The sequence below is a fragment of the Pyrgilauda ruficollis genome, unplaced genomic scaffold (genome assembly GCF_017590135.1).
Source record: "Pyrgilauda ruficollis isolate IOZ18807 unplaced genomic scaffold, ASM1759013v1 scaffold178, whole genome shotgun sequence".
NCBI classification, from domain to species: domain Eukaryota; kingdom Metazoa; phylum Chordata; class Aves; order Passeriformes; family Passeridae; genus Pyrgilauda; species Pyrgilauda ruficollis.
Genome location: NW_024516764.1, coordinates 1 through 27,596, shown reverse-complemented (window position 1 = coordinate 27,596; position 27,596 = coordinate 1). Strand labels below are relative to the sequence as shown.

The 27,596-nt window shown below is 38.8% G+C and overlaps 1 protein-coding gene across 2 annotated transcripts in view; it reads right to left on the bottom strand.

Annotated features, from left to right (window-relative positions):
• The window catches only part of ATP9B (ATPase phospholipid transporting 9B (putative)), a 153,692-nt gene extending 128,661 nt beyond the window's left edge, over window positions 1–25,031 (bottom strand). For both annotated transcript variants that reach the window (XM_041464291.1, XM_041464292.1), the window contains exons 1-2: window positions 24,886–25,031; window positions 8,384–8,557 (exon numbers count right to left, since the gene is read on the bottom strand). In XM_041464291.1, the coding sequence (XP_041320225.1) occupies window positions 8,384–8,557; window positions 24,886–24,980 (269 nt within the window). In that variant the 5' untranslated portion in view covers window positions 24,981–25,031. The remainder of the gene's footprint in view (window positions 1–8,383; window positions 8,558–24,885) is intronic.
• Between the last annotated feature and the right edge of the window lie 2,565 nt (window positions 25,032–27,596).

The window sequence follows — 27,596 nt, the reverse complement described above, 5'->3', positions numbered from 1 at the left end:
CCCCCCCCAAGACCCATCTGCCAAAATTGAAAAAAAAAAAAAAAAAAAAAAAAAAAAAAAACCAAACAAACCAAACCTAACAAACAAAACCAGAAAACCATGCAAAACAAGCCCACTACATAAATGCAGATTGCACAATGATCTGCAATGAGGGAACTTCAGTTCACAGAAGAAAGGAACAGCATCCTTGCCTAACCAGTTTACAAATCTACTGAAGAAGTTTAAACCATGAGCAGTGAGATAGAGAAGGGCTCACAGCAACGTTTAAACAACTGCATTTTGGACAAGGATACAGGAATGGTGGGAAGGGGTAACAACAAGGAGGAACAAAAGCTGGCAAATGGAATGACGCCTCTGAGGCTCAACAGACTATTTACTAACAGCCATAAAACAAGGAACAAACATGGATGTGACTCAACTCACATAATGTAATCAGCTTAAGTACTTGCTAGTACTATCTACAGAGGCAGAAAGCCTACCCAGAGACCATTTGCAAAGAAAAGTAGTTTTGCTGTACACTGCATACTCTTGATTTACAATCCCATACATTAAAGGAGAATTTATCTGTATTTATTTGTTAATACAGTGAGCAGGTGCCTCAGTCAGGTTGGAAGTCTGTTTTAGGCAAGTGAATCAGGAACACTGAGCAGACAGGCCTTCCATGCTCTTCATCTACTGCAGTTGACTGAGCTGATAACAGCAGATTTCAGCTACATCAGCTAATGAACTAGACATGAGAAACAATTTCTAGTGAAGTTTCTGAATATACTGGCAATATTTTTGATGCAGCAAAAAGAAAAACATTAGGAAATCCTTACAAATTTTATTCACACCAATAGGTAGAATTTGGCTGAGAGCAAAAGAGAAATTTAAAATCCAGTCACTTCAGCACTGTTTACTGGACTCATTCTTTATAGTCAACCTATTAATATGTATTTGTACACACCTGTAAGAAAACAGAAGTCACAGCCAACAATGACATGTCAAGAGCAACCTCTAAAATTGAACTAATTTCACTCTGAGAAGAACTAATTGCACTACTGCTTGAGTGCACGTCCTCTATGGACTCCTGGGGCTTTGAGCACCCTCATCCGGTGAGAGATGTTTGTGCCCATGCCAAGGAGGCTGGATTAGATGAACTTTAAAGGTTCCTTTCAACCAAAATCACTCTATGATTCTATGTCTCTAATACAATTTAACTCTCAAGACATTCATCATAAGAAAAGTAAAGGAACATATTCTTGGAACTGATACAGTTGGAAAAATCATAATTGCAGAGTAGCTTACATAAAACCAAAGTAATTTCAGTGAAGGTCTCCAAAGCTTTATTTAGAACTTACTGGGTAATGGACGGTTTGGAAACAATGGAAATTGACTATTTCATTTTTTGGACCACAGAAAAACTAGAAGAGAGAGGGGTACATGCAAAAAGCAGATCAGAGTTCAAGGCTGTCTTGACAGATTATAAAAACTAAAAAAGTACCTAGAAGACATAGAATGGAGTTGAACAGCTACAAGTACAACACAGTTTACAGAGAAATAACCAACTACACAAATACAGAACCAGGAAATGCTTCAAAACCAGGTGGCAGGTGAGTTACTGCACGAGAATGTTATACATGTGCAAATCTGTTCAGTGTGGACAAGAATGCTTGTAGCAAGTCATGAATGTATTCCTTTCTCTCAGTCAGTGCTAGCATGATCTCAGTTGGCTTACAGGACCATTCTGAATACCAAATTTCAACAAACAGGCCTATTGGGAAAACAGAGACCACACACAAGAGCAAGAAAACAATTACAGGTCTAGAAAGCACGGCAGGCTGACTACTAGATACACCAAAAGAAACAGAGCTGTTCACAGAAGGCTGAGTGTGGACCTAATATGGTTTCAAGTATGTAAGAAGAGCTGCAAAGAGGAAAGGGATCATTATTCTCTAGGTCCACCATCATTAACTAATGACAGACCTTCAACTGCAACAAATCAATAAGCAGGGTGGGCACAACATGGACAGATATTGAGTAAACTCTTTCAATGATAGGGGTGGAGGAGACACTTAAGGAGGCTGGAATTTCTGCAGATCACTAAGATGTGGTTAAATCAGACATCAGAGATAGATATAATTCATTATGTACAGGCAAGGAATCAACTGGAAATCTCTTAAGGTCCTTTCCTAGTCTGTTTATTCACAATTACAGAATCATGAAACACACAAATACTGCAGGTAAGGAAGGCTGATAGTTAGTTTACAATGCCTATTAAAGTGTGCTTGTGTGTAGTCTACATAATCCCATGCTTATTACAAATTAATTTTGCCAAAGAATGGAATTCAAAGTTGTTGGCTCTTTTTAAAGAAAATTAAAGGTTATGCCAATAGCAAAATTATTAATAGCAACAATAACTTTGTTATGGAAATACCACTACATCAATACTCACAAGCTGACCTTTAAAATACTTTAATTTTAAATGCTGGATTCTTAAGATTTTCTCCTGGATTCTTAAGATTTTCTCCCTGAAACTCTCACTATGGGATAGACATAAACATGCATTTTATTTTTGCTACAAAAATGAAATGTCCTGTCATCAGCTTCTCCTAGTCACTTTAAAATAGTGACAAAGAATTATTCTATCACAAAAATTTTAACAGTGTTAATTCAGCTTTCAAAATTCAGCCCTGTTATTTAGTAACATACAAATGAGAAACATTATTAAACTTGTCTTTAAAGCAAAATAAACAGCAGTCTTTCCTTTTCATGATTCCACAATCAGTTTAATGACTGTGAACAGATCCTGCTGCTGTCAAAATGTCCAATACCTCCCTCCCTCCATAACAAAGGTGTGTATTCTTGCTCCTTCCCTTGTGCTGGCACAAATACTCATGCAACTGCATGGGAAAACTAGGCCTGCAAATCAATCCAGCTGTAAACTAATGCAGAATAAAAGGGGATTATTTTCAGTTATATCCATCGCCAACCTTTAAAAATCTAAAAAACTGTAAAAATAGTTGAAACAATGCAGGTGATATGTTTGCAGCAGAAGGCAGAATGATTCCACTCAGTGCCAACTTGATAAAACTGCTTGTGGCATTAAAGCTTTAAACTTGCTAGTTTCCAGGGTAGGGATGTGGAGACAGAAGAGACAGCTTAGTTATATAGTGAGAAGTGTAAGAAAAGACCGCTAGGAAAAAAGTTCCAAGGAAAATAACTTTGTTTGTGGAGAAAGTGAGCTAGCATGACACATCTGCCTACAGTCCCGCAGACAGAAATTCCCTGACAATCTTTGAAATCCAGCATTGTTCAATCAGTTTTTGAATTTGAACTGCAAACAGACAGAATATTTGATTAGGAACAGTCTCTTTTGTAGAGTCATTTCCTCAGACATTAAGGACTTGTCTACTGCTAAAATTAAACATTCACCTAAAGCAACATAATTACACTGCCTTCTCTGCCACAGTCTCCCCTCCTTGAAACTACTTATTTTGCTACAGATCAACACCATCAAGACCATTAGTTTAGCAAATGCCAAAAAGTACAAACACAAGAGTCATGTCTGACTGGGAAACAACTGCAATACCTTTGATAAAAGGTTTGACTGGCACAGAGTCAAGTTCTCAGATGTGAGAAGTCACAGATGATGAAAATATTACAGGTTATGCCCAATCAATATTGTCATGGTTCAGATGAGCTTTACTACCACAACACAATAGAAATCAGTTAGATTCTGGTATTTACAGTTTCAGGAGCAATTACTGCTTTATCACAGAAAGAATACAAGGTGGACATGCTGGCCTCAGAAATCCTAATCAATTTATATTAATTTAAAAATTTAACACCTATGAAGTCTACCCAATTTTTTTTTTAACTCAGATTGTCACCATCCAACACATTTCTAATCTGTTCTTGAATTAACGTTCCCCAATACAGAACATATTTTTGAGCAAGGGTATAGACCCTTTCAAGGGCTTTCTGTGCCCAGTAAATTTGTATAATAAATGAGAGTAGCATTCTCCAAGCTTCAAAACGCCTAGAAACATAATGTAACATGCAGCATGATTGAGACACATTTCAGATTTTTCTGAACTCTTATGTAAAACCACATATAATGCTAGAGATTCAGCAATAAAAAAAAATATAAAGTGCATCCTTGTTTACTGATGTAAGTTTGTATTTCAAATGCCCTTGCCTAGAAAATTCAACACATGCACAAAAAGTCTTTTCCTGGTTGCAAGCTGTGTATCAATATAACAGACTGTATTTATGAAAAATAACCAAATTTATAAAAAGAACTTCAAGGCATATCTATTAAATAGCATTTTACTAACCTACTTTCTAATGCATTATTTTAATGTGGAGGAACAATAACCACTGTCTTCATATTAGTAACCAATACTATATTTAAACTAAAAACAGCAACAACAATCCACCAACCAAAAAAACTCCCCACCAACAAACGAAAACCTGGAGTAATTGTTAAATAAGAACCCTTAACTTTTTCATAAATAGAGCGTACCGCTAACAAGTCAAAAGCTAAAGTAAAAGTCTCAACTGACTCTGCAGCTCTAAATAATAAAGGCTTTTTTAAATTTTCTCTTTTCATTACTTTCATCCTACAAGCTTAACTGCCAGTATCTTTCACAAAACAGCATTTTCATCAGAATGGAAAGATAATATAAAAGCTCTATATTGTCTGCAAGGGTCAGCTTTTCCTTATTAGGTTTTAAGTAGCAGAAACTAGTTCTGCAAAGAAAACATACTGTAATTATTGTACTCAACAGGTAGCTTCAGTAATCAGGCCAAAAGCAACACAGTGGTCATGTCATTCTCAAAAGATCAGCATTTTCCCATGCTTCTGCATAACAAATGCGTTGCAGATTAATTGAAAGCGTACCGGCCATCCTAGAGCCCAAATTAATCCGAGCATTTGATATCCCCTTCACTTCATATGGAAATGCCATTCAATGGCACCATTTTCATAGGGACAAAGTGTTTTTTGATAACAAGTGGAATGTAAATCTCATGAGAAAGAAATCAATCCAGCCCAAAGAACTCCAGAGTATTGATCTATGTGCATTATAATTTCACAAGCTTGAAGAGAATTTGTAAGTTAAAGAGGAAATGATTACAACCACAAAACAGCTGCTATATCACAAAGTTTTCTTTTAACTGTGCTATGAAAGCAAGAAATAAGCAGTTTCTGAAGTTAAAAGTTCTATTGGTTGAATTAAGTCTTCAGTTTGTTCAAAATCAAAGACAACATTTGATTTAATTATGATGCTTTTCTTGCAAATGGAAAAACTTGCAAATAAAGTTCACACCATTCAGATCTGATCAACAAGTCTACTGTCTAAACTGAAGTTAAAAGCTGAATAAAAGATTTTTACAAAATCATTTTTCAAGTACACAGAACTTTGTCAAACCTTCCATATTTGCTCCTGCAAAGCAGGTAAAACTTTTTAGACTAAAGAGTAACAGTTTGTGATGTAACAACAAAAATCTACAGAATATAAAATTCTAAAGCTGCAAAGTAAGAGATAGAAAACTTCCTCTCACAAAAATGAGATTAATCCTAACAACGCAAGACAGACCAAATCCCCTACTGGGTATGGGGGTTTTTGTTTGTTTGCAACACATAAAGTGATTTTGAACACAAACACAAAACTTTCACTGAGAATCCAAAAGAAATCAGGGGCCCCCTGAGCTTGGCTCCAGAATAATGCCTAGCCTTTTATTGTGTTCATCTTTCTGTCACAGCTTTGAAAAATTTACAATTTCATTTAAAGCACAAAAAGACATTCTAGATGTTGAAGCAGAGATTTCAACCTCACCCAGACGCAGGTATGAGGTGCTGATTTCCATAAAAATAGGGTGAAACTTTAAGTTCGGTTTAACTGAACAGTCTCAGACATCTTTAATCTTACATTACACTTAAAAGAACCCTGCTTGTCTTCTGGAAATAAGTTTCAGTTGTTCCTTTAACATCAATACACTAATGCACACAAAAATTGTTTTCTAACATGCTCCTCTCCATTTCAAGTGTGAAGGCATCAACACACAACTGTACCCCAAACCAATATTTCACACCACATAAAACCACTGTAACTAATTCTACTACACAGTGGAAGTAAATACTGCGGGTGTGACAATACAATAGCCTCCAAGTTTCCTGCATGATTTTTTGTATGATCCTAGGTAACTTTATCAACTGCAAATTGGCATTTCAAAAACTCAACTATTTTATGGGCCCCAGCAAAAATTTGTAAAGTGCTATTATAATGAGAAACCATCAAAAAGAGTAACTTACACCGACTGCACATCCTTGATTTTTATCAAATACAAAGCCTCAATAATGCTCTCAGCCCAGATGAAATCTCCCTACTGCAATGACAGGTGTTTACACTCTCAGAAATTCTCACCCAAGAGGAGGTTTTCTATCCAGCCTAACTGGACCAGTAAATAAGATACCACAGGATTCACCTCCCTTCCAAATCTTTTTCCCTACTTCATCTAAGCAGGCATCTGCAGCTTTCCTATGGGAGTATCCACTGTCTCCTAATAGCTAACTGAAATTTCAAGCTTCTGCTAGAATCTGATGCTCATTTTTTCATTATTTTTCCATGAAAAAGGAAAATTATCTGCTATGATGTTCTATTTTAGAGAACACTAATATGATTAAACTGCCTGCAGGTATAAATGTAAGACCAAATGGACTCTTTACTGTGTCCAAATTCAGTTGAGGAAATCAGCAAAGCAGAAGTCAATAAACACACAATACTCCCCTAAAGCCTCTTTCTTAGTGAGGACTTCTATTTTCACACACCTATATTAGCAGTAAAGTATGTATAGAGCATAGCAAAAAAAAAAAAAAAATCCATAGTGCAATTTCCTTTCTCTTTTCCTTCTCAAACATCCGTCATAAATATGACTCATGTATTTAAAGAACAGGTTTGAAAGTTTCTAGGCTTGAAAGCTGAGATGTATCTCTCAATTTTAAAAAGCAAGCAGGAACATGAAATTTTGCAATTTTCAGCACTAATGACCATTTCTTGTGACATTCTCTTACAATTTTTAATTAATTCCATCATAAACTCACCTTGTAATTGTTTGTTTCTATCCAAACACTCTAAATTCCATGTCAGGGTGCAGTCTTTACTGATCTCCCTGTCTTCATCAAACTTACAGCAATATAACCACAGTAACTAATAAACACTAATACTTACAGAACTGAACTCACATAAAAGTATATTGTTTGAAAGGTATCTAAATTTTAAGACATGTCTAAAAGATTAACAACTTCTTTAAATACTTATAAATGTTTTTTAACAGCTAAAACCAGAAACACTGCATCTAAAACCCATTTACATATACAAACACTACTTCTGTAAACTTTTCTACCTTCCTTCCTTCTACCTTCCAAACACTCAACCTCTATAATAAAATTAATAAACCCTGAGGTTTTGTTAAATCATTATATGAAACAGAAATCAACACAGATCATGTGTGTTAAAGCTTTCTAACAATTATTTCAAAAAACTGAAGGCGTACAAATACAGCTTTGCTTAGGTAAAACAATAGGCCTCTTAATGTGCCATGAAAACCAGCTGTGAAGACTTCTATCTAAATCTGTTCTAAAAACATGTGCCAAAGAAAGCATTTGACATTTAAATTCACTCAAAATGCTTCACTCAAAAAACTTCACTTTACTGATTGTCAGATTTTATTGCTCCAAATTACAGAAAAAGGAAGATCCTTAAAAATCCTAACAGCAGTTTCACTACTTAGAAGTTTTGCTAAAAATTCATTAGAAAATTGCTATTCCAATGTATTGCATAGAGCAGAGTTTGGCACAGAAAGTTTTTAAGTAAAAACCAAACCACAAGAGCTAATTCCAGTTGTAATTCACTCCAAGACCACCAGTTAAATTTATATTTTAACCATTAACGTTGAAGGGTGGACTAATCATTAGTTGATGAATTTGCTTTTTCCTTACAGCAACATCAATAAATTTATATATATTGCAAACTTAACAATAATATCCACAAAAGTAAAAAATTTAACCCCTCTACCCTAACGTAGTTTTGAGTGAAGTGAGAACCAGGATTACATGCTAAATTATGGACTTCAGATTAATACAAATTTAGCTCATGATGCCTCTTGCAAGTCAGCAAGGCAGACAGGAGAAGCACAACAGCATCAGCTCTTCAGAACTGCTTTTAACAGCTGGCAGTGTCCTAGTAAGGAAAATGCAGGCAAATAAATAAAATTAATAAAATATTCACAACAAGCAAATTATTCTGTGTTCTGTACTCTGCACACATCACACAATACAAAGTTACTATTTATTTAATTTTTTTTAAACTTTAATTAGAAGTACTAGTGTGTGACAAACCTAGTGCAAAGGAACTTCCAGCCGCCACAGATAAACCATTCTAAGCCTCTTCTTCTCTGAGAAATTCTGGCTCTTGGTAAAGTATGGTAATCACTCTCATCGTTTTCAAAGCCTTCTTCCGACATCATTAGTGGCATTTCATCCAAATGAGAGGACTCATCTTCTGCTTGGTACCTGGCAAAATGAGATAAAAGCATTACATAAATAGCCAGTACATCACTTTTTATTACTGGGAATCTCCTAAACTAACAAGTTAATTTTTGCCATATGGAATTTCATTAGGGAGATATTTTCATCTAGGCATCTCATGCATTTTTGTCAACACATTAACAAGATATCTGATTTTAGTTAAAATTGTATAATACAGCAGAAAGCCTGCAATCATTGTCAATCATACTATAAATAATTCTAGGAAAATTCTTAGGTTTTATATAATCTGTGCACACAAAGTTGCGACTTCCTACTTTCCAAAGGATGCTTTGTAAGATTTTGTTAGGTAGAAGTTTGAAAAGCTTATAGCAGACACAAGTGACTGAGTTTTTATGGAAGTACAGCTTTGTATTTCCACTGTGCTTTTTCAATCTGCTTTCCTGATGTATTTTCTTGTGTGTGCAGGCCTTTGAGCCTCAATTTCTACACCACTCATCAGTATCTTGGTTTTAATTATGAAAACATTATAGTTACTCTTATAATTCTACACAAAAACATTCAGTGAGTCAAGAAGATTTGCCTGTGGGACCTGATACCTTGAGAGGACACCTAGAACAGAGGCTAGACAGTGTTAAAGGTATTTATTAAAAAGGCCTTCAAAGGATACACTCCAAGCAGTACAAGAGCCTAGCCAAGGCTACACCCAACATTGATGACGGGTCACAAGTTTTCATACTTTTATATGTTTTGGTTTTATATGTTTGTTTTTACATATGGAGGTTAATTGCCCAGTTACAGCTTCAGCTTATGAAGTCCCATCCTCCCATGCTCTCCTCAATTCGCTATTGTTTGCACTTTTTGGGCATGAAGCTGCCATAGTGTCCTTGGTTCTTGGGCTGGAAAAGGATTGTTTTGTCTAACTAAACTGTGAAGAGAACTTGCTAACACTTTATATGAAGTTCAGAGTTATATACTAATGCAGCACAGAATCTGAAAAATATGACAGCTAAAACTTAAGGCATCAGACCCATGGAAACAACATTAGACTAACAATGGTCTTTTCCTCCTCAGAAACTATTATCCATTCTAATTTTACACATGTGGAATGCTTTTTAAGCTAAGACAAAACACTGGAATATTCAGTAAGAAAATTCCTCTTAGTGCATGTAAATTTACTGACTTACTCATTTCATACTTTTATACCTTAGGGAAGATGATTGAAAGAAGATGCACTGTTACTCAGAATTAGTAAGTTTAATTTTTATGAAGCTGTATTTAAAGTCATCTCTTACAAGGTGAATTTTGGGACTGTCTCATTTTCTCCCTAAACCATTTAAAAATAGTAATTAAGAAAATTAGAAATTCATTCCCTTTATGTAAGTGAGCAGCTGAAGTGCATGGTGCTCTGCCTAGGGATGGATGAGGAGGCAACTGAGAGCTTCTGGATTAAGAATAAAGAGAGAAAAGGTAAAGACAACATTTTAGTAGGTGTCTGTGAGACCACCTGAACAGGAAATGCATACGGGTGAGGCCCTTTACAGACAGAGAAGAGCAGCTTCACATTGTGAAGCCCTGGTCTTCGTGGTGAACCTCTACCACCCTGGTATCTGCTGGAGGAACAACACAAAAGGACATAGGCAATCTTTTTGCAGCACTTCGACAACAATTTCCTCCTCTAAATGCTCTGGAGGAGACCCATGAGACAAGATGCTTTGCTGAACCTCATACTCACCAAGCAAGGAGGGACTCACTGGGGATGGGAAGGTCAACACAGCCTTGACTGCAATGACCGTAAGACAGTGCAGTTCAAGACCCTGAGAGCAGGGGAGAAGGTAGCAAGCAACTCACAACCCTGGATTCAGCCTTTTCAAGAAGTGCTTGAAAGAGTCCCATGGAATAAGGTCTTGGAGAGAAGAGATGCCCAAAAAAGCTGGCTAGTACTAAAGGATCACCTACTCCAAGTTCAAGAGATTGCCATCCAATGAGATGGCTCTGACTGGACAAACAAGGAGCTGTTCAAACCAGAGCACAAAACAGAAGTGCAGAGAGGGTAGAAAAAAGACAGGCAACCTGGGGAAATACAAAAACATTGTCCAAGCTTCCAAGGACAAAGCTAGGACAGCTATAGCCAAATGTAACTGAATCCAGACAGGGATGTCAAAGACAAGAAGTTTTAAGTACATAGGTGAGATAAGGAAGACGAGGGAAAATGGGGTCTCATTGAATAACACAGGGGATATAGTTACACAGGACATGGAAAAGGCTGAGGTACTGGATGCCTTTGCTTCAGTCTTGATTAGCAAGACTGACTCTCAGGAGTCCCAGGTCTCAGAGAACAGGAAAAAAGCCTAAAGCAAGGAAGATGAGTGAGGAAACACTTAAGCAAACGGAATACAAATATATATATATATATATATATATATATTTATATATAGTGTAATATTACATATATAATGCAATATATATAATATGCAATGAAATATGTATTATGTATTAGGAGTATTCTATTATATATATTTGCATGTAAAAATATAAAAAAGCTTTTGGGCCCTGATGGGATGCACCCACAAGAACTGAGGAACCTGTCAGATGTCATTGCAAGGTCATTTCCAATAATCTTGGATCAATCATGGCAATTGGGGGAAGTGGCTCAAGATTGGAGGAAAGCAAATGCCACTCCTCCTTTTCAAGAAGGGCAAGAAGGAGGACCCAGGGAACCTGCCCTTAGCTTTCAGTCTCATCAGTCCTTGGGAAGGTGATAGAGTGGCTCATCTTTGGAAATCTTTCCCAAAAAAGGACAAGAAAATGATGAAGAGTAGTCAGCATGGCTTCATCAAAGGGAAGTCCTACTTGACCAACCTGATAAACTTGTAAGATTGAACAGCTGACCTGGTGGATGAGGGAAGAACAGTGCATAGTGTCTGCTTGGACTTCAGAAAGGTCTTAGACACTGTCTCCTATAAAATTCTTGTAGGCAAGCTGCTGCTGCAGTGGCTGGATGAGCAGACAGTGAGATGGATTAAATTATGTCATAATGGCCAGGTCCAGAGGGTGGTCAGTGGTACAAAGTCTAGTTGGAGGTCAGTACACTAGGTCAGTGTACCCCAGAGATCCATACCGGCTCAGTCAAATTTAACATCTTCATTGATGATGTGGAAGATGGGGCAAAATGCATCCTCAGCAAGTTTGCAGATGGCACAAAACTGGAAGAAATGACGACAGGCCATATGAACATGCCATTATCCACTGCAAATTTGAGTGGCTGGAGAAACAGGTTGATGAGAACCTCAGGAAGCTAAGCAAGAAGAATTACAAAGTTCTTCACCTGAACAACCTCACCCAGCACTACATGCTGGGGGCTACTCCAGGGAAGGAGCCTGGCAGCAAAGAATTTGGGGATCCTGACAGACAGCAGCACAGTGCCCTCGCTGCAAAGACAGGTACTGGTATCCTGGGCTGCATCAGGCAAAGTGCTGCCAGCAAATCAAGGGAGGAGATTCTTCCCCTCACCTCACCACTGGGGTAGCCACACCTGGAGCAGTGTGTCCAGTGCAAGAGAGGCATGGCCATGTTGAATAGAGTCCAATGAAGGGCCATGATGATGATGAAGGGACTGAAGGATCTCTCCTACAAGGAAAGAATGAGAGAGATGGGACTGCTCAGCCTGGAGAAGACAAGGCACAAGCAGGATCTTATTAATGTCTATGAACGTGAAAGGAGGTTGCAAAGATGAATGAGCCAGGCTGTCTTCACTGGTGCCCAGTCACAGGACTAGAGGAAACGGGCTCAAACTGAAACACAGAAGGTGCTATCTCAACATCAGGAAACACTTTGAACTTGAGAATGACTGAACATAGCCATGAGCAGTCCAGGGAGATTGTGGCATCTCCATCCTTTGACATATTTAAAACCTGTCTGGACATGATCCTGAGCAAGAAGCTGTAGATGGTCTTGTTTGAGCGGGAGGGAGTTCTGCTGACAGAACAGCACCCTGAACAGTATTCTGTCAAATACAGTTTTGTTTATTTTTAAAAAGCAATATTACAAACACAAGGGGTAAGCATGAAAAGGCTTGCATTTTTTCAACTCACTATATATTTAATACAAAAACCCGAAACTATTTCTGTTCCCCCTAGATCTTCTATGTTGAGCCTTATTGTATACAAGGATATATATTGAAACAGTTACTAACTTTTTTGGATGCCAGGAAAGAGAGGGAAGGAAGCAAGAGACTGAATATTAGATTTCTATTGGAAAGGTATACCATGCACTTTACACTGGCTATATAATAAATTGGCATCAACACAGTTAAGAAATAAACTCTATCACAGAAGGGGAACAAAAAACCCACTACTGTTTAACAAGTCTTGAACTAGACACTCCCTCTTTTTTTTGGCAGGTGATGCCCTGATTTCTGCACTCCCTTGGAATCACTTGGCATGGAACACCATTAAGGAATGTGTTCAGACCAGATTAGACAATATTGCATAACTTGGAGTAATAACAAACAAACATCTCCCATACCCCACTGCAAGTTCAACTGAGTATTGGAACCTTTAGTACATTAGGCCTTGTGACAAGAAATCTTCATTAATGTTTCAAATGATGTAAAAGCACTGCCACACTTCAGAAAACACAAACAAAGTTTCAAACTAAAATAAACTGTGCCAATATTAAATGTTAGGAGTTTCCAGAAAGTTATGTGAGAATATGGCATGGAAAATGTTTTCCAAATTATTGCTAAGAGTGTGCACCTAAAAAAAAAAAAAGTTTAAAACAAACATGAGAAAACTTGGTCTTCACAATGATGATTGCAAAAACTGTATGTGATGTTTAGTTTAATATGACAATCTAGAAATATATTTTCTCTTACTATTATTATTAATGGACATTATGAAAAATATTATACAAAAAATTTTCTTCACAAAACACAGCATTTATTACAGGTTAACATCCATATTATACCAAACTATATTGATTTCTCTCAGACTAGATCAACACTAGGTAATAAAACCACTGCATAGTAAAAACTCAAGGTATTACTTTATTCTTAGACTTCCAATAAGACAGGTCTGTGTTCAAACATACTCCTGTCCAATGTTTTTATAATATTTTCTAATTAAATTTGTAAATTACATTACCACTTTTTTTAATAGAGAGCTTTATCTTGCATTGTGTTTTGCTCTTGGACAGCTAATTATGAATTTTTAACACCACCCAGTGAGATCACAGTCTGACGGCTGTAATTGAGGGCACAAGATATCACAAAGTAACACATCCCTTTTACTTCCCTACAAAGTTAACAAGTATCTGATTTGAAGAATAGTATCTCTTATAAACAACAGTAACACAGTAAACAGGGTAAAATCTTTCATGAAGAAACACACTAATGCAAGAGCATAATGGAAGAGATTTGACAGAGAAACATTCACAGATATAGTTAATGTTAAAATCTATTTTGTAAATTTGGTAATATTTGCAGAATACATTGATCTTCTAATCATAATTTCTTTAAGATTTGTTTACCATTATATTAAAGACAAGCGGTTTTTTTCCCACAATTGGTATCTATGTTTGCACTTTCAAATATGGAGCTTCACCAAGTAGGGAAGATAATGAGCACAAGCACCATCGTGTTTGGTAATCCTGAGTTCAAAATACAGCCTGTGAACTGGCAAGCAATTTGTTCTGTTTCAAAAGCAATTTTGCTATTGTGTTGGAAAATTGTACTTCAGTATTTAAAAACAGTAAGATAATGAATAATGGATTTTTCATAACTAGGATGAGAACAAAAATCTTTGTGTCTTTGTTACCTAGTATTTTGCTGCACTTAATTGCTTGAAGTGCTGATTTTCCTTGAGTGACAAATCAATTAAGTATAATCCTAGAAACTTCTATTAAAACAGGGAAGCACTGAAAGCAACATGAATAAAGAAGCCAGAGTGGAGACATCAAAACTCTCAGCATGACTGCTACTAAATCAGGCATGAAGAAAACTATCTTGACAAAATATGGTTTCCTAAGAAAAAAGGAACATTAATATTAAATCAGTATTAAAAAACTTTCCACAAAATCTGACTGCTATTAGGAATCTCATTGAACAGATTTAACTGAAAGAAAATCACGTACAACAAATACTTTTAAGTGAAATTTTGATAGAAATATCTGCTGTGAAAATGATGCCTCAAGTCACATGTACCTATGACATTTCACTTTGACAGCTGTTTGCCAGAGTAGATGCAGAGTATCATAGGTACCATAACAGGTAATGGAAACCATTATAAGTTATTTAAATCTAACTTGGCTACCTATTCAGGTCCATAATAATTTCTATGTTTCTGACAGCTTTCCATTACTCTAAAGGAGCAATATCTAAGGGTGCAGCAGGAAGGTGCAAGACACAGGGCCATTGTGACTGCATACTTTTCTGATTTTACTCACTGAACAAGTGTAAAAGCAGTATTTATGAAGAGGGTTGTTTTATCTGCTTGATCAAAAGACACAGGTAGGAATGTAAGCATTGTGTCAGATCCTGCATAAATATTTGCTCCTCATCACCTATCAGTTTTTCTACAGACGATCATTCACAGGAAGGAAAACAAAACTGATGTCTTAAAGCAGTATGTCTCAAACCTAGTGAGGGAGGAAAAAGGAATGCATGGTCATGAGTCTATGCATGAATTGGGCCCAGGAGATGGCTGTGAGATGCAGAGTAGCATGGAAGAGAGGCTGCAGCAGAAAGTCTTGAGTAAAAAGCTGAGAAAGTCTAGCTGAGCTACTGCCACCCAATGCTGTGACCATGTCCCATCCTGCCGAGAGCTGGTGATTTGGCTGAGTGGCTGTGGCAGCCACAGGACTCTGTCTGCTTCCCATCATGGGCAGAGGACCCAGTAAGCTGCATAATCTGTCCCACTCATACCCTATCCTGCTCTACCTCCAATCTATGTGAACACTTTCCCAGTCTGAGGATAAAGGAGGAATCTGCCAAAATCTGCCAAATTGTAGAGAAGCATCAGTAGAAAAAATGAAGAAAGTGACAGGCATATCCATATGAAGAGCAAAAATTGTTTCTTAAAGCATGAACCACCAAATCAACAACTGCTGTAGACTACCTGTATCACTGACAAAACTGTCCAGATCATGTCCTCTAATGAAGAAAAAATTCCCAGGAAACTGCAGCTGCATAGATTTTATTTAGCAAGGCATATTAATTCATAACCATGTTATAACTAAACAATGTAGTTTCATGTAACCCTTGCTCTTAAACAAATAACCAGTGTATCCATAAAACAAATTGCTTTACTAGAAAGTTACACAAGAAAAATCAAGTTACAAATAATTATTTTCCTCAAATATTACCCTGCATTTCTAAGAATTAAAAATTACATATTTCCTCTAATTTCGAACACCTCTATGCTTCGCACAGCAGTAAATTCTGTTAAATACAAAGGAATCATGCTGTTCCTAGATTACAACAGAAGCTGAAAATGGAAAAATCTTCTACAGCTAAATGCACGAAATTTAAAGAACTTTTTCGACCTCTTCCCAAAAAAACACAGAAAAGGTATTTCTGAAGTTTTAAAAATTGATTAGAACTTGCTGCTCTATGTTCATATTCAGCTTCAGCTGTGCCTCTAATGCAAGTATAACACTCCAATCAGTGTTACTTGGGAAGTCTCTGAACACAGGTCCTGACCTGAAAAAAAAAAAATGAGACACTCACACAAAATACTGCTATTACAAACTTTTATGGAGTAACCACTTTTAATACTAACAGCTTTTAAGGATGCTGGATATTTGTAGAGCAGAACATTTACATCCAGGATCTTTTAAAAACTTAGTACAATATTCTTGCCGTAGTGCATATTTATCGACTGAACAACAAAATAAAAAGTACTTTCACTGTATGCAGTCAAGTTTATTACTGTGTCACTGAGATGAGTAAGACCAAACTTTGCAATAAGACCAAATAAATCATTGCCCCCATACCTCAAATGGTACAGAGAGATAATACGGAAAACCACAAGGCAGCATTGTTGAACTACTACTATTACTACAAAAAAATTAAACAACAACAACCAGCCAACCAAGAAACAACAACAAAAAATCCCACCACAAAACCAAACAAAAACCCAAACTAAACAAAAAAAAACACCAAACAAACAAAAAGCTGGTATCTTCAGCCTTGCAGAACTAAGGGAAAACTCCTTACATCTGTTCAGATAAAGGTCTACAAGCATATTACCACAGCAGCTCCCTTTCACCAGTAGCTTTTTAAAATATTGCTTAAAACAGATACTAAAACTATAGGTTCCACCAGACAAAAACCAAATATTCTGAATGCTATTTGCCTTCACTTTCTCCTACATCACACTTTCTTACTAGAACAACATACAAAAGAAGCAAATTGAGAAGATATGTAATGGAGACTCCATGATAAAAGGCACCCATCCTTATTACCCCTTGCTCACCTTACAAAGCACTATGTATACCTTAACACAAGATTTTTCAACCCATGACAAGATGAGTGAGCCCTTGTATTTAACAAATAGATACCAGAAATACCTAAGTACATAGTAGGACCGCAGGAAACATCATCTATATTCAGCAGAACCCATTTTTAATTAGTTGGGTATGTCATTGATCAGAACAATGGGGCCATTTTATCACTGTCACTGGGTATTGTTATTGACATTGTAGCCCAATCAATTGTTTTCTCTCACTCTTCTTAACAATCCAAATGCCTGCCCAAGCAATACAAATCACTGTATTTAAATACCATAGGTACAAACTAGGAAGGCATGCAAAAATAATAGCTTAAACATGCAGTCACTTGTGCTTATGCAAACAATAGTAACACCTGCAATAGCAATTTGAAGTTCCCAAGCTTTTTTTTTTTTTGCCCAATGATTAAAATACTTCAGATCAGGATAGTTACTGTAAGAATAACTGTGCTAAAAATTATGACTTTCTGTAAAACTATCTCAGTACGAAAAACCATTACTAGTGAACAGAAAAACATAAAGACAACTTTTTCCAAATGCACAGTTTACATAATGTCAAGTTAAAGAACTGTAATTAAAAACCACTTTTTTACTAAAATCACCTAAGGTTCGTATGTCATCTAAATTTGTGTCTGCAGAGAAAATATGACAAACTGCTTCTCAGGCATGGTGTCAATGAAAGTCTTCTTGTTTGTAAAATTATTTTACAGTTGCTAATGTGAACAACTTTATATACATATCATATGGTTACCTGCATCATTAAATCATCAAATTTTGCTCTGAAAAGTAAAAGCCCCAGAACGTAACAACGGCAACACACACCGCATAAAAGGTCTGAAAATATTCACATATGGCAAGACTATTTTTCAAGACTTATACATCAAACTCCCTGGACCTTTGTTCCAGGCAGAAGTTTCAGAATCTGCACCTATACTAAATCAGGCATCCCAACCAGCAGTATTAACCTATAAAGTGTTTAGCAAAGAAATAAAAAAAACAAAACAAAACAAAACAAAACAAAAACCAAGTCCAGGAATGGGAATACATGAACTACTCCTTTTTATAAAAACTAGAGGACTAGTTTCTCCATAACTTGAGATCTTGAAAACAGACCAAACTCAACCACTGCTACACAAATACAGCATCCCAAGTAAAAAGCTGCCACACAAACAACGTTGTTGGAAGAATCAGAATTCAGAGATGGGATCTAAAACTAAGCCGAAAAGTCACACATTGACATAGTTCCAAATACCAGGGATGAATCTCTGTCCAAAACCATGAAAGGCGAATAAACAAAGGGCAGTACGTCCTGCAAGACAGTGACATCAGTGTTGAAATTCTTTTTTTAATGAAAAAGAGACAAACACTTTGAATTTCAGGTGTAGTCTGTAAAAAAGGGAGGGGCGAGAGTTCTCCTGGAAAAAGACAAAGGACATACGTGATTGATCCACTTTGCAAGAATGGCATGAAAGTACAGACAACTATTCTAAGGACTATTCTAGAGAGATTTCTTCATACTGCATTTGATCCTTTCCTCCTTATGCTGAAACAAGACAGGTGTATTGTAATGAATAAATATATTTGAATACATCAGCATAACATACAGCTGTGTAATTTAATATGTTCTCATTCCCAATACACTACAACATCTACATATCAGCACCTGTAGCCTGAAACACTTCCCAGGAATAACATATTTAGTTGTTCAGAGTTCATGAGGTTTCTAGCAAGTATCAAAGGAACCTGTAACATTTGCAGCTTTTGGCATCACAGTAACTACTGATGCATCTCACTTTCAGTTTGAGCTATCTCCAGCAAAGTTTTCTGTCCTACAGAGACAGAAGACTAATCTGTAATGGTGCATCTATTTTGCTGCCATTCTTGTTTGCTTGTCACAGAGGAAAAACAACACGAGACAGGAGCTCTGATTTAAAGGCAGCACCACAGGAACTAGGATGACGTTAGGAGTTTTGTCCACAAGAAAGTGCAGGTGTGCCAGTACACATATGGAGAATTAATAAGCAGTACCCACTCCCACACACTCCCACAGCTGCTTAACTTCAGGAGTTTCTGTGATCATGTCCAGAGCAGCAGAATGAATAGCATTAACAATGCTATTTCTACAAAAAAAAAACCAAAAAAAAAAACCCAACAAAACCATAGATATTTATAGTTTATGCTCCTGGATTTAACAAGTTATTGCTTCTGGTCAAACAACAGATGTTGGAAGAAGTTACTGTCACTTTGCAAAAGCAGTTTTAAAACACAGATGTTCAAAAGTAAATTCAGTTCCATCTTTGGAATCTTTTATCACAGAAACTATATTAAAATTCAAATTAATGCCAATATTGTCAGTCATTCAGCCTCATCCATCATTTTCAAACTCATTTTCAGGATGAAATATGTAGAGCCATTCAATTAACAGGTGTGTTGGGGAGAAGATGAAATTGAAGCCTATATAACTCTGCCCAGATACTCTAAGAACTTTTGTTCTAAACATTCAGAAATACCCAGGGAAGGAGATTCACAGGGACTAGCAGCATTTCACAAAACTGTACAAAATACCAAATATCACTGCATATAGCCCGTTCAATGGGTAAACTCCACTAATATGTATTAATATTTGGGGGGGCCGAACAATTATGGACATTTTGAAAGGATTTCCAGACCTGCACTTAAAGCAATATAAGTAATGAACTTTCTGTGAACAGCATTCTACAGGAGATGTTAGGTCTTAAAAGCTCTGAGTGTTACATGGTCTTACCAAATAATATTTTGTGTTATTTGGAGACATTATTCTTAGTTATTACACATGAAATATCAAAAACCACTGGAATACAAAGAATAACATCCAGACTGTGAAAATCACATTGTTGTTTAGAATTAGGTCACAATTCTAACAAACAACTGAAAGGCAGCAGGAAAATAAAAGTATTTTAACAAAGCTCAGATCAGACTATGTTAGAAATGAAAAATCCCACAGAATTGCAGTACATGCCTTGACTATTATCTATTGATATTTTAATCTCTTTTTTGATGGTTCAATGTGGAACCTAGCCAAACATTCTGAGAAATCATAACCATAAGGACTAGAAGATTGCTGGGAACAGCCTTCATTCAAATCAAAAGCATTAGAACAGTATTACTGTAGCTATGATATTTTCTGAAAAATCCTTTTGCCAGGATTTTTCTCCTGAGGAGCCTCAGGAGATAAATGTACACAATAACTATCTGCTGCTGTGGAATGCAACAGGTGCATCTTCCATTGGTCCATGTGGATTGTTTTCACTTGATGACCAATCACAGCCACCTATGCCGAGGCTGTGAACAGTCACAAGATTTTGTTACGCATTCTATTCTATTCTTGTTCTTTCAAGCCTTCTGATGATCTTTTCTCTCTATTCTTTTAGCATAGTTTTAATGTAGTATTTCAATATAATATATATCATAATATAATAAACCAGCCTTCTGAAACATGGAGTCCAGACTCACATCTTCACACATGGGGAGTTACCAATATATTACTACATTAAATAATCTTATTTTCTGTGTACTACAAAAACTGGTTTGAGATTTGTAAGTATCAGGGAACCATGTGAATCTTCACTGAACTTCAAGTTCTGCAGACTTCCATTCCCTTTTGTCTGGAACAGATTTCATTTTTTTCTATTATACATACTTCACATTAAAGTATGTGAAGTATGTATAATAGTTCGCAAGTTGTTAAGCAACATGTATCCTCCATTTACCTGTACAAAAGACACATTATCCTATTACTTAGTTCATTTCTCCTTCTTGTGCAATTTTCTTATTCACCAATGACATGAAAGAATTCCAAAATAACAGTATAGTCAGTTGCCTCCAGAGTTGCTCCATCAGTGGCAAACTGCAGAGACAAGCAACAGCAGCTGATCTGTTCCACAACTTGCCCTACAACAACCACTTAATACATCCAGTTGTGCCATTCATAAATACACTGCTGTGGCCCACACCATGAACAAGTGCTCAAGGTATTTCCTTCCAGTGACTGGGTATCTTTCATGACTCCTTCATTAATATCTGGAGTGCAAGTGAATTTATGTCACATAAGGGAGAGCTGGAAAGATGTGATTTTCTGGTACCAGCTCAGGAGTCCCAAGACCTCTTACCTCAGCCCTATTAGGCCAAATACACAATCATGCACTGACAGCAGCAAGCATAGAACATCTGAACAAACCAGATATTTTGTTTATGGATAAATGATAGTTGACTACTGTTTAGTTCCTTATCAGCTTCAAAATTCCACCAGGCCTCTTGTTTTCCTGCCACCAACCTCACATGACAGCATGGTCAACTTCCTTCCTGTGGTCAGCAGTTGATTACTCTGTGGTTGATGATGACAAATACAAGTCAAACAGATGAGAATAAGCCTCACTGCACATTTAAGGTGAACTTAAATGTTCTCTGGTCCTCTCTCTCCATCACCATGTAAACAAAAAGCAGCAATTATTTTCCTGTAGATAACAACCTTCAAGCTGAAGGACAAGGTGTTGAAACAAGTGCTGAACCAATCAGCTTTTTCCCCCAAGCCTTTTTACAACTATGCAAGTTGAATATACTACACTGAATAAACAATAGCAAGGATTTTTCAAATTCATTTTAAGGTGACCAGCTTTTTCCTCCAAGATAGATTTCCCTAATTGTTAACGGCAACACATGAACACATCTCTCTCCACCTGAGGTAGGGAAAGATGAGAGAAAATATAAAAACTTAAATTTCTACTGCAAAAGTAATAAGTTATGCTTAAACATCAGAAATAAAAGCAGAAGAGGATGCATGTGTTCATTGAACCATAGGTAATATTTAATATGTATTTGTAATATATTTTTAACAGGCCTTAACACATACAGTATGAATATATAAAATTACATTAATCTTGTCATGTTTATTTGTATATAAAGCACAACCCAGGACATTTCATGATTCTTAGCTGGCTACAATCTTATACAGAACTGTGGATATTATTGAAGTTTCTTTAGATCTGTTATTATATATTTTATTAGTAGTAGTAGTAGTATTATATTCCATCTTTAAAATACACACTATCAGTCTATCTAGTAAATCTCAAAAGCACAATGTGCACTACAGACAAACACTGAGTGTTAAAACCTTTGTCCTCACTGCAAAGTGAGCTACAGCAACACTGGCAAAGACTCCTACAGACTGCTTAGCCCAAGCAAAAGAAGTCATCCTACAAATTAGCTGCCAGGCCAATAAAGGTTAGCAACTGATGAGTTGTATTAACTGATGTTGCACAGCAGCAGGGCAATTAACTGGAGTTAAAAACACTACCACACTAAAGTTAAGGATGTGTGTATAAGACTTCCAAGAGACTGTAAAGTCTTCACTGAAAAAATAAATCATACCAAGTCAAAAAGTCTTGAAGGTCCAGAAACAACAGCACTGGATTAAACCCGACACACCAACTCCAGTATAATTTAATAGATGTTTGTTTCTAGACATCTTCAGAGATATGTATTATACCCTTTTAGGCAAAATCCTCAAGCATACATGCACATGATAGGTTTCTGCATATCAGAGACCTCAGTGACTTCACTTCAACAGTCTCATAAGTATCTGACATCAGGACCTTTGCTGCAGTTTCCACAGGAATGCAAGGCTTCTTCAGAGTCTGTGCCGAAGATAAAGATTAGAAAAGCAGGATGAATCATTCATAAAGACATAGAAGATGTAGTTCAAGCAAGCTTAGAGCCATAAGACTTACAAGTTGTAATTCAACTATTTGCACTGCTGTATTACCCCTTTGACTCTACACAAGACAGTTGTGGTAGACTCCACACAAGCATTCCCATGTTTTTATTGCAGGTCCATAGGACACCTTCCTGAGGTTCTCTCATAAACCCAAGGTAAGGAATTCTTGAAGGAGAATGACCAACCTGCTCAACTCACATTAAGAAAAATAAAACCAATAAAGTGAGTGAAGAGGCTGGTGTAAGTATTCTGATTCTCACAGAGCTCAGATAAGCAATTTATTAACCAAGTGATCAAAAATGAAGAAACAATAAATGAGCCTGTCAATTTTTAAAGCTTTTATATACCTACAAGAAGCTGCACAAACGTAACTAAAAACATAGATAATCACTTTTATGGAGGATCAAATATGTTAAATACACAGATTATGAAAGACCATAACTGAAAGATGTCATCTAAACTGGAAGGAATGTAACTGGAAGGAATGTAATCCACAATCTTTTGAGGGCAATGTTGATGAGACAGAGGGCGAGAAGCAAATCTGTAATGAGTTGGTAGTTCCTCGCTAGTTCCTACAGCTTGCCAAATCTGCTTATAAAGCCACAATTAAACAGTTTACCTAAAGAACCACAATGACACCTGCACACACACCTTCAATTAACCTATGCAACCATCTGACTTATGGACTCAAGCCATCCCATCCACAGCATAACCAGAATACTCCTCGTTAACCTACAACAGAACTCCCAGTACCTTTGACAGCCTGGACTAAATTTTTGCCTACCAAATCCTCCTCTTTATTTCCAAGCACAACACCTACTGAGAAGCAAATTTCAGTGAGAGCGTTCTCTGATTCAGTTCTCTAAGGAATAAGGTTAATTGTAAGAAACTGCCCTACCTCAAGACAGAGGACAAACCTACAACAAGTTATCAGACATTCAAGTATTAGCAAGATAGGGAAGGCTATGGCAGATTGTCCTACAAACTTGTGAATGTTCATAAAAAACCCTTTATCTAGTTTAAGAATCAAGACAACATAATGTAAGCTTAACCTATTTTGCACAGCTTTAATCTACCTTGTTTGTTAGTTATCCCATCTAGACAAAGAAGTAAATACATTTAATTCATTATGAAACAGTTTTATCACATTTTCTTCATTATGAAACAGATTTATCACTGTATTTGAACCAGAAAAAGAGCACCAACTATTCTGTTCTTAGCAAGTCCATTTACTTCAGATCCTTCAACTGCTCCCTCCAGTCCTACCCACAGACAATGCTCTACAACAACCAAAAGAGGAAAGAAACCTGTAACTAGTAAGTACAATCACAAAATCCACTGTAAGGGTGCTATCCAATGGAAATACCAAAATCATGGAGCAGAGTTTTTCCATGCTCACAACAATAGCATAAGTAGAAATTATTCAGAATAATGGGAAGCAAAGCAACGTTCAGTTCTGCCTGGAAACAATGTGATGGCAGATCCTTAAACCGTCTTCTCCAAGTTGTTTAAGCCAAATAGTGTATATTTGAGGAAACTCGAAACTATTTTAATTCCCACGCTTAGGAATGGTGTCCGTGCTAGTACCCAACAACTAGGTGGCAACATATTTACCCAGGACACCCAAACAAGCCCCCCGCCGCGAGCATCCCTCTCCTAAGCGAACTCCTGTCAAGGGACCCGAGTTGCGCGGAGTTGCGGGCGGCGGGGCCGGGCGAGCGAAGGCCGCACCCGCGGGCGGGGGGCTGGCGCCGGGAGCAGCCGGGCCGAGGGCGCCCTGCGCATCCTCCCGCCGCCACCGCAGCCCGTCCCAGTCCCAGCCCCGCCGCCGGGACACGGGAACAGCGGCCCGATAGAGGCGGCCCCCACCGCGGAGGCCTGCGAGAGCCAACGACTGCCAACACCCCCTTTCGCCATCCACGGCGGGGCCGCCACCCCTTTCCTCCCTCCCCGCGGAGCGGGCGGGCGGTCCCGGAGCCCCGCAGGGCAGCGGGACTGGGCGAGGGGCGCACACCGCCCCGCCCGCGGCTGGGGACAGGGGAAGGAGATGGGAAGGCGGGGGGCAGCAGCGGCCGCCGCGCCGGTCCTGCCCGTACCTGCTGTGCCGCTGCGCCGCGGCGGCGCTGCTGTAATAGGCCGCCCTGCGCTGGGCGCTGCGCGGCACCGGGCGCAGCGGGATCTGGTCCGCCATCTTGGGGGCACCCCCCCCCGCCGCCCAGCCGGGCGCCGCCCGGGCCTCCTGACGTCACGGCCACGCCGGTGACGTCGGGAGGGGAGGGGCGGGGGCTCGGGGTAAACACGGGGCGGGCGGGTGGCGGAGCTCGGGGCCCTGAGAGCCCTCAGGGAGCGCTGGGCGCGGGCAGCCGCAGTGCGGGAACGGGCCCCCGGCAGCCACGCTCTGCTCCGTGCTGCCAGGCTGTAGGACAGGAGGCAACGGGCAGGAGCTGATGCACAGGAAGTTCCACCTGAACATGAGGAAGAACTTCTTTCCTGTGCGATTGCTCAGAAAGGCTGTGGAGTCTCCCTTGATGGAGATACTCAAGCGCCGTGCCCTAGGCTCTAGGGGGACCCCGCTTGGACAGGGAGGTTGGACCCTCTGGTCCCTTCCAACCTGAACCATTCTGTGATTCCGTAATTATTCAGCTTCTGAGGTAACATGCCTGCCAGTGATGGTTTCCTGCCATTAAACAGAGACAGGTATTGCCACGCGGACGTGGACATTCTGTGTGTCAGGGATAACAAACCAGTCTGTGTTACCTCACAGGGCTGATATACTAGTCACCACCAGCAAAAGCTGGTTTGAAAGATAGATGAGTTAATAGACCTACTATAGGATTTTATCTATTGGTATTCCTCAGAAATCACATGCTGTGGGGGAGCAAAAGGCCTATCACCATTACAAATACAGAAGACTTTCCACAGTAGGAGAAAGAAAATTATTTTCTTTTTTTTCTCAATGCCTGTTACTAAATGATGTTTGCTCTTATGACCCAGGCTCTTCGGACTGAAGTGTTGCTGTACCCTGAGGTGTACCTTCACCCAAGGGAAGATGATCATTGTGGAGGCACCACAACACACAGCTTACAATGAAGGATGCTCCTGTCTGCTGGAATGAAGGTTTTGGAGCACTGGCAGTGCTTTCCAAGTGCAAATTTCTGAGCAGAATTTTGACTTTAAGCATGCTGTCTGCATTCTGAACTCACTGACAGATACAGAACTGACAAAGTTGAGCCAGGAGATGGGAACAAGAGTTGCACAGAAAGAATAAGGCTTCTATATGAATAGAAGGGAAAAATATGCTGGGCATGTGACAGGACTTTGCTGGGTATTCAAAGGGTCACACATGGAAATGCCAGAAAGGAGAAAGGTATGTATTTAGCTTTTTAACTCTGTTAATCCTTACATGTTCTTGGTATTAGAATCAGTTCACCGGTAGAATCACAGAATTGTAATTTATGTTGAAAGAGATGTCTAGACATCAACTAGACCAAGACATTAAGCTTAATATCAGGTGGTTCACAGCCATGTGCAGTGGAGTATTGAACACCTCCAAGGACAGCGCAGTGTTTCCATAACTTCTCCGGGCTACCTGTTTATCTTGTAATAAACAAATTGTTAATAAGTACTCAACACTTCCCATGTTCCAACTTGGGAAACACAGGGTCAGCCAAAACCATCCATCTCTAAGAAAATTCTGGGTGCCATCTTCTCGGTATTGTGCCATTAAGTAGTCTTATTCAGCCACAAAGTTTCTTAACTTTTTCTGCTCTAAACTGTGCAGGCTGAACTTTCAACCTCTCCTTATACCTCATGTTCTCCAGCCCCCTGGCCATATTAGTCACCTTTTCATAGACTCATTTCAGAATGACAATGAGCTTCTGTAATGAGAAGACCAAAACTGGACATGGTAACCCAGATAAAGTCCTGCAAGTACCAGACAGAGGAGAAGGGTCACTTCCCTATTGTAGGTGCCGGCTACACAGTTAGTAATAGTGCCCAAGGTGTGGGTGGGTGACTCTGCCCAAGGGCGCGTTGCTGTTGCATCCACTGCTGTTGTATTGTGTTTGTTATGTCTAAACGTTCAGTTAAGTTTAATCTCCCGTCCTCTGATATTCTCCAAGATGGCTCCCGTGGAGCCCAAAATGGCGGGGACCGCATGGCGCGTCCCGCTAAAACCTTTTCTTCTCCCCACAATCCCTTTCGTTCCCTAAACAATCCCTTCAATTTTCCAGACTCCTCCCCTTACCCCTCCTCTATCCCTCTTACCGCCCCACCCCCGTCTCCTCCCATTTCTCCTCCCTCCGCGACTCCTCCTCCTCCGGTGTCGGTTCTGCCCTCCTACCACGCCCTGGAGGCGGAGACGAAAATACCACCTGTCCCCGCCCCCATCCCAGGCCACTCCTCTTCCTCTCCCAGTTCCGGTTCCCACGCTCCCCCTTCCGGTTCCCATGCTCAAGCGGGTGCTGGGGGGGGGGCTGGGGGCCGGGGCCCGGAGCCGATCCCTGTTATATCAGCGGCTCCGGTCACTTACCATCCGGAGAGGGAGGGAGCGGCCCAAGTCCAATGGACCCCCTTCCCACACCAGACCATCAAGGAGTTGTGTAAGGCCCAAAAGGATTACTCCCGGGAGAGCAAGTACTTCCGGGGAATCCTGAGGGCCACACTCTCCAATTCGGTGGTCACCCCTGCGGATCTGCGGCGACTTTTTTCATGCCTCCTCAATCCCACAGAGTACATCATGTGGGAAAGTGCGTGCCAAAAAGAAGTTGTTAAATTATTACCCTCTTTATGGGAAAATCCACGCACC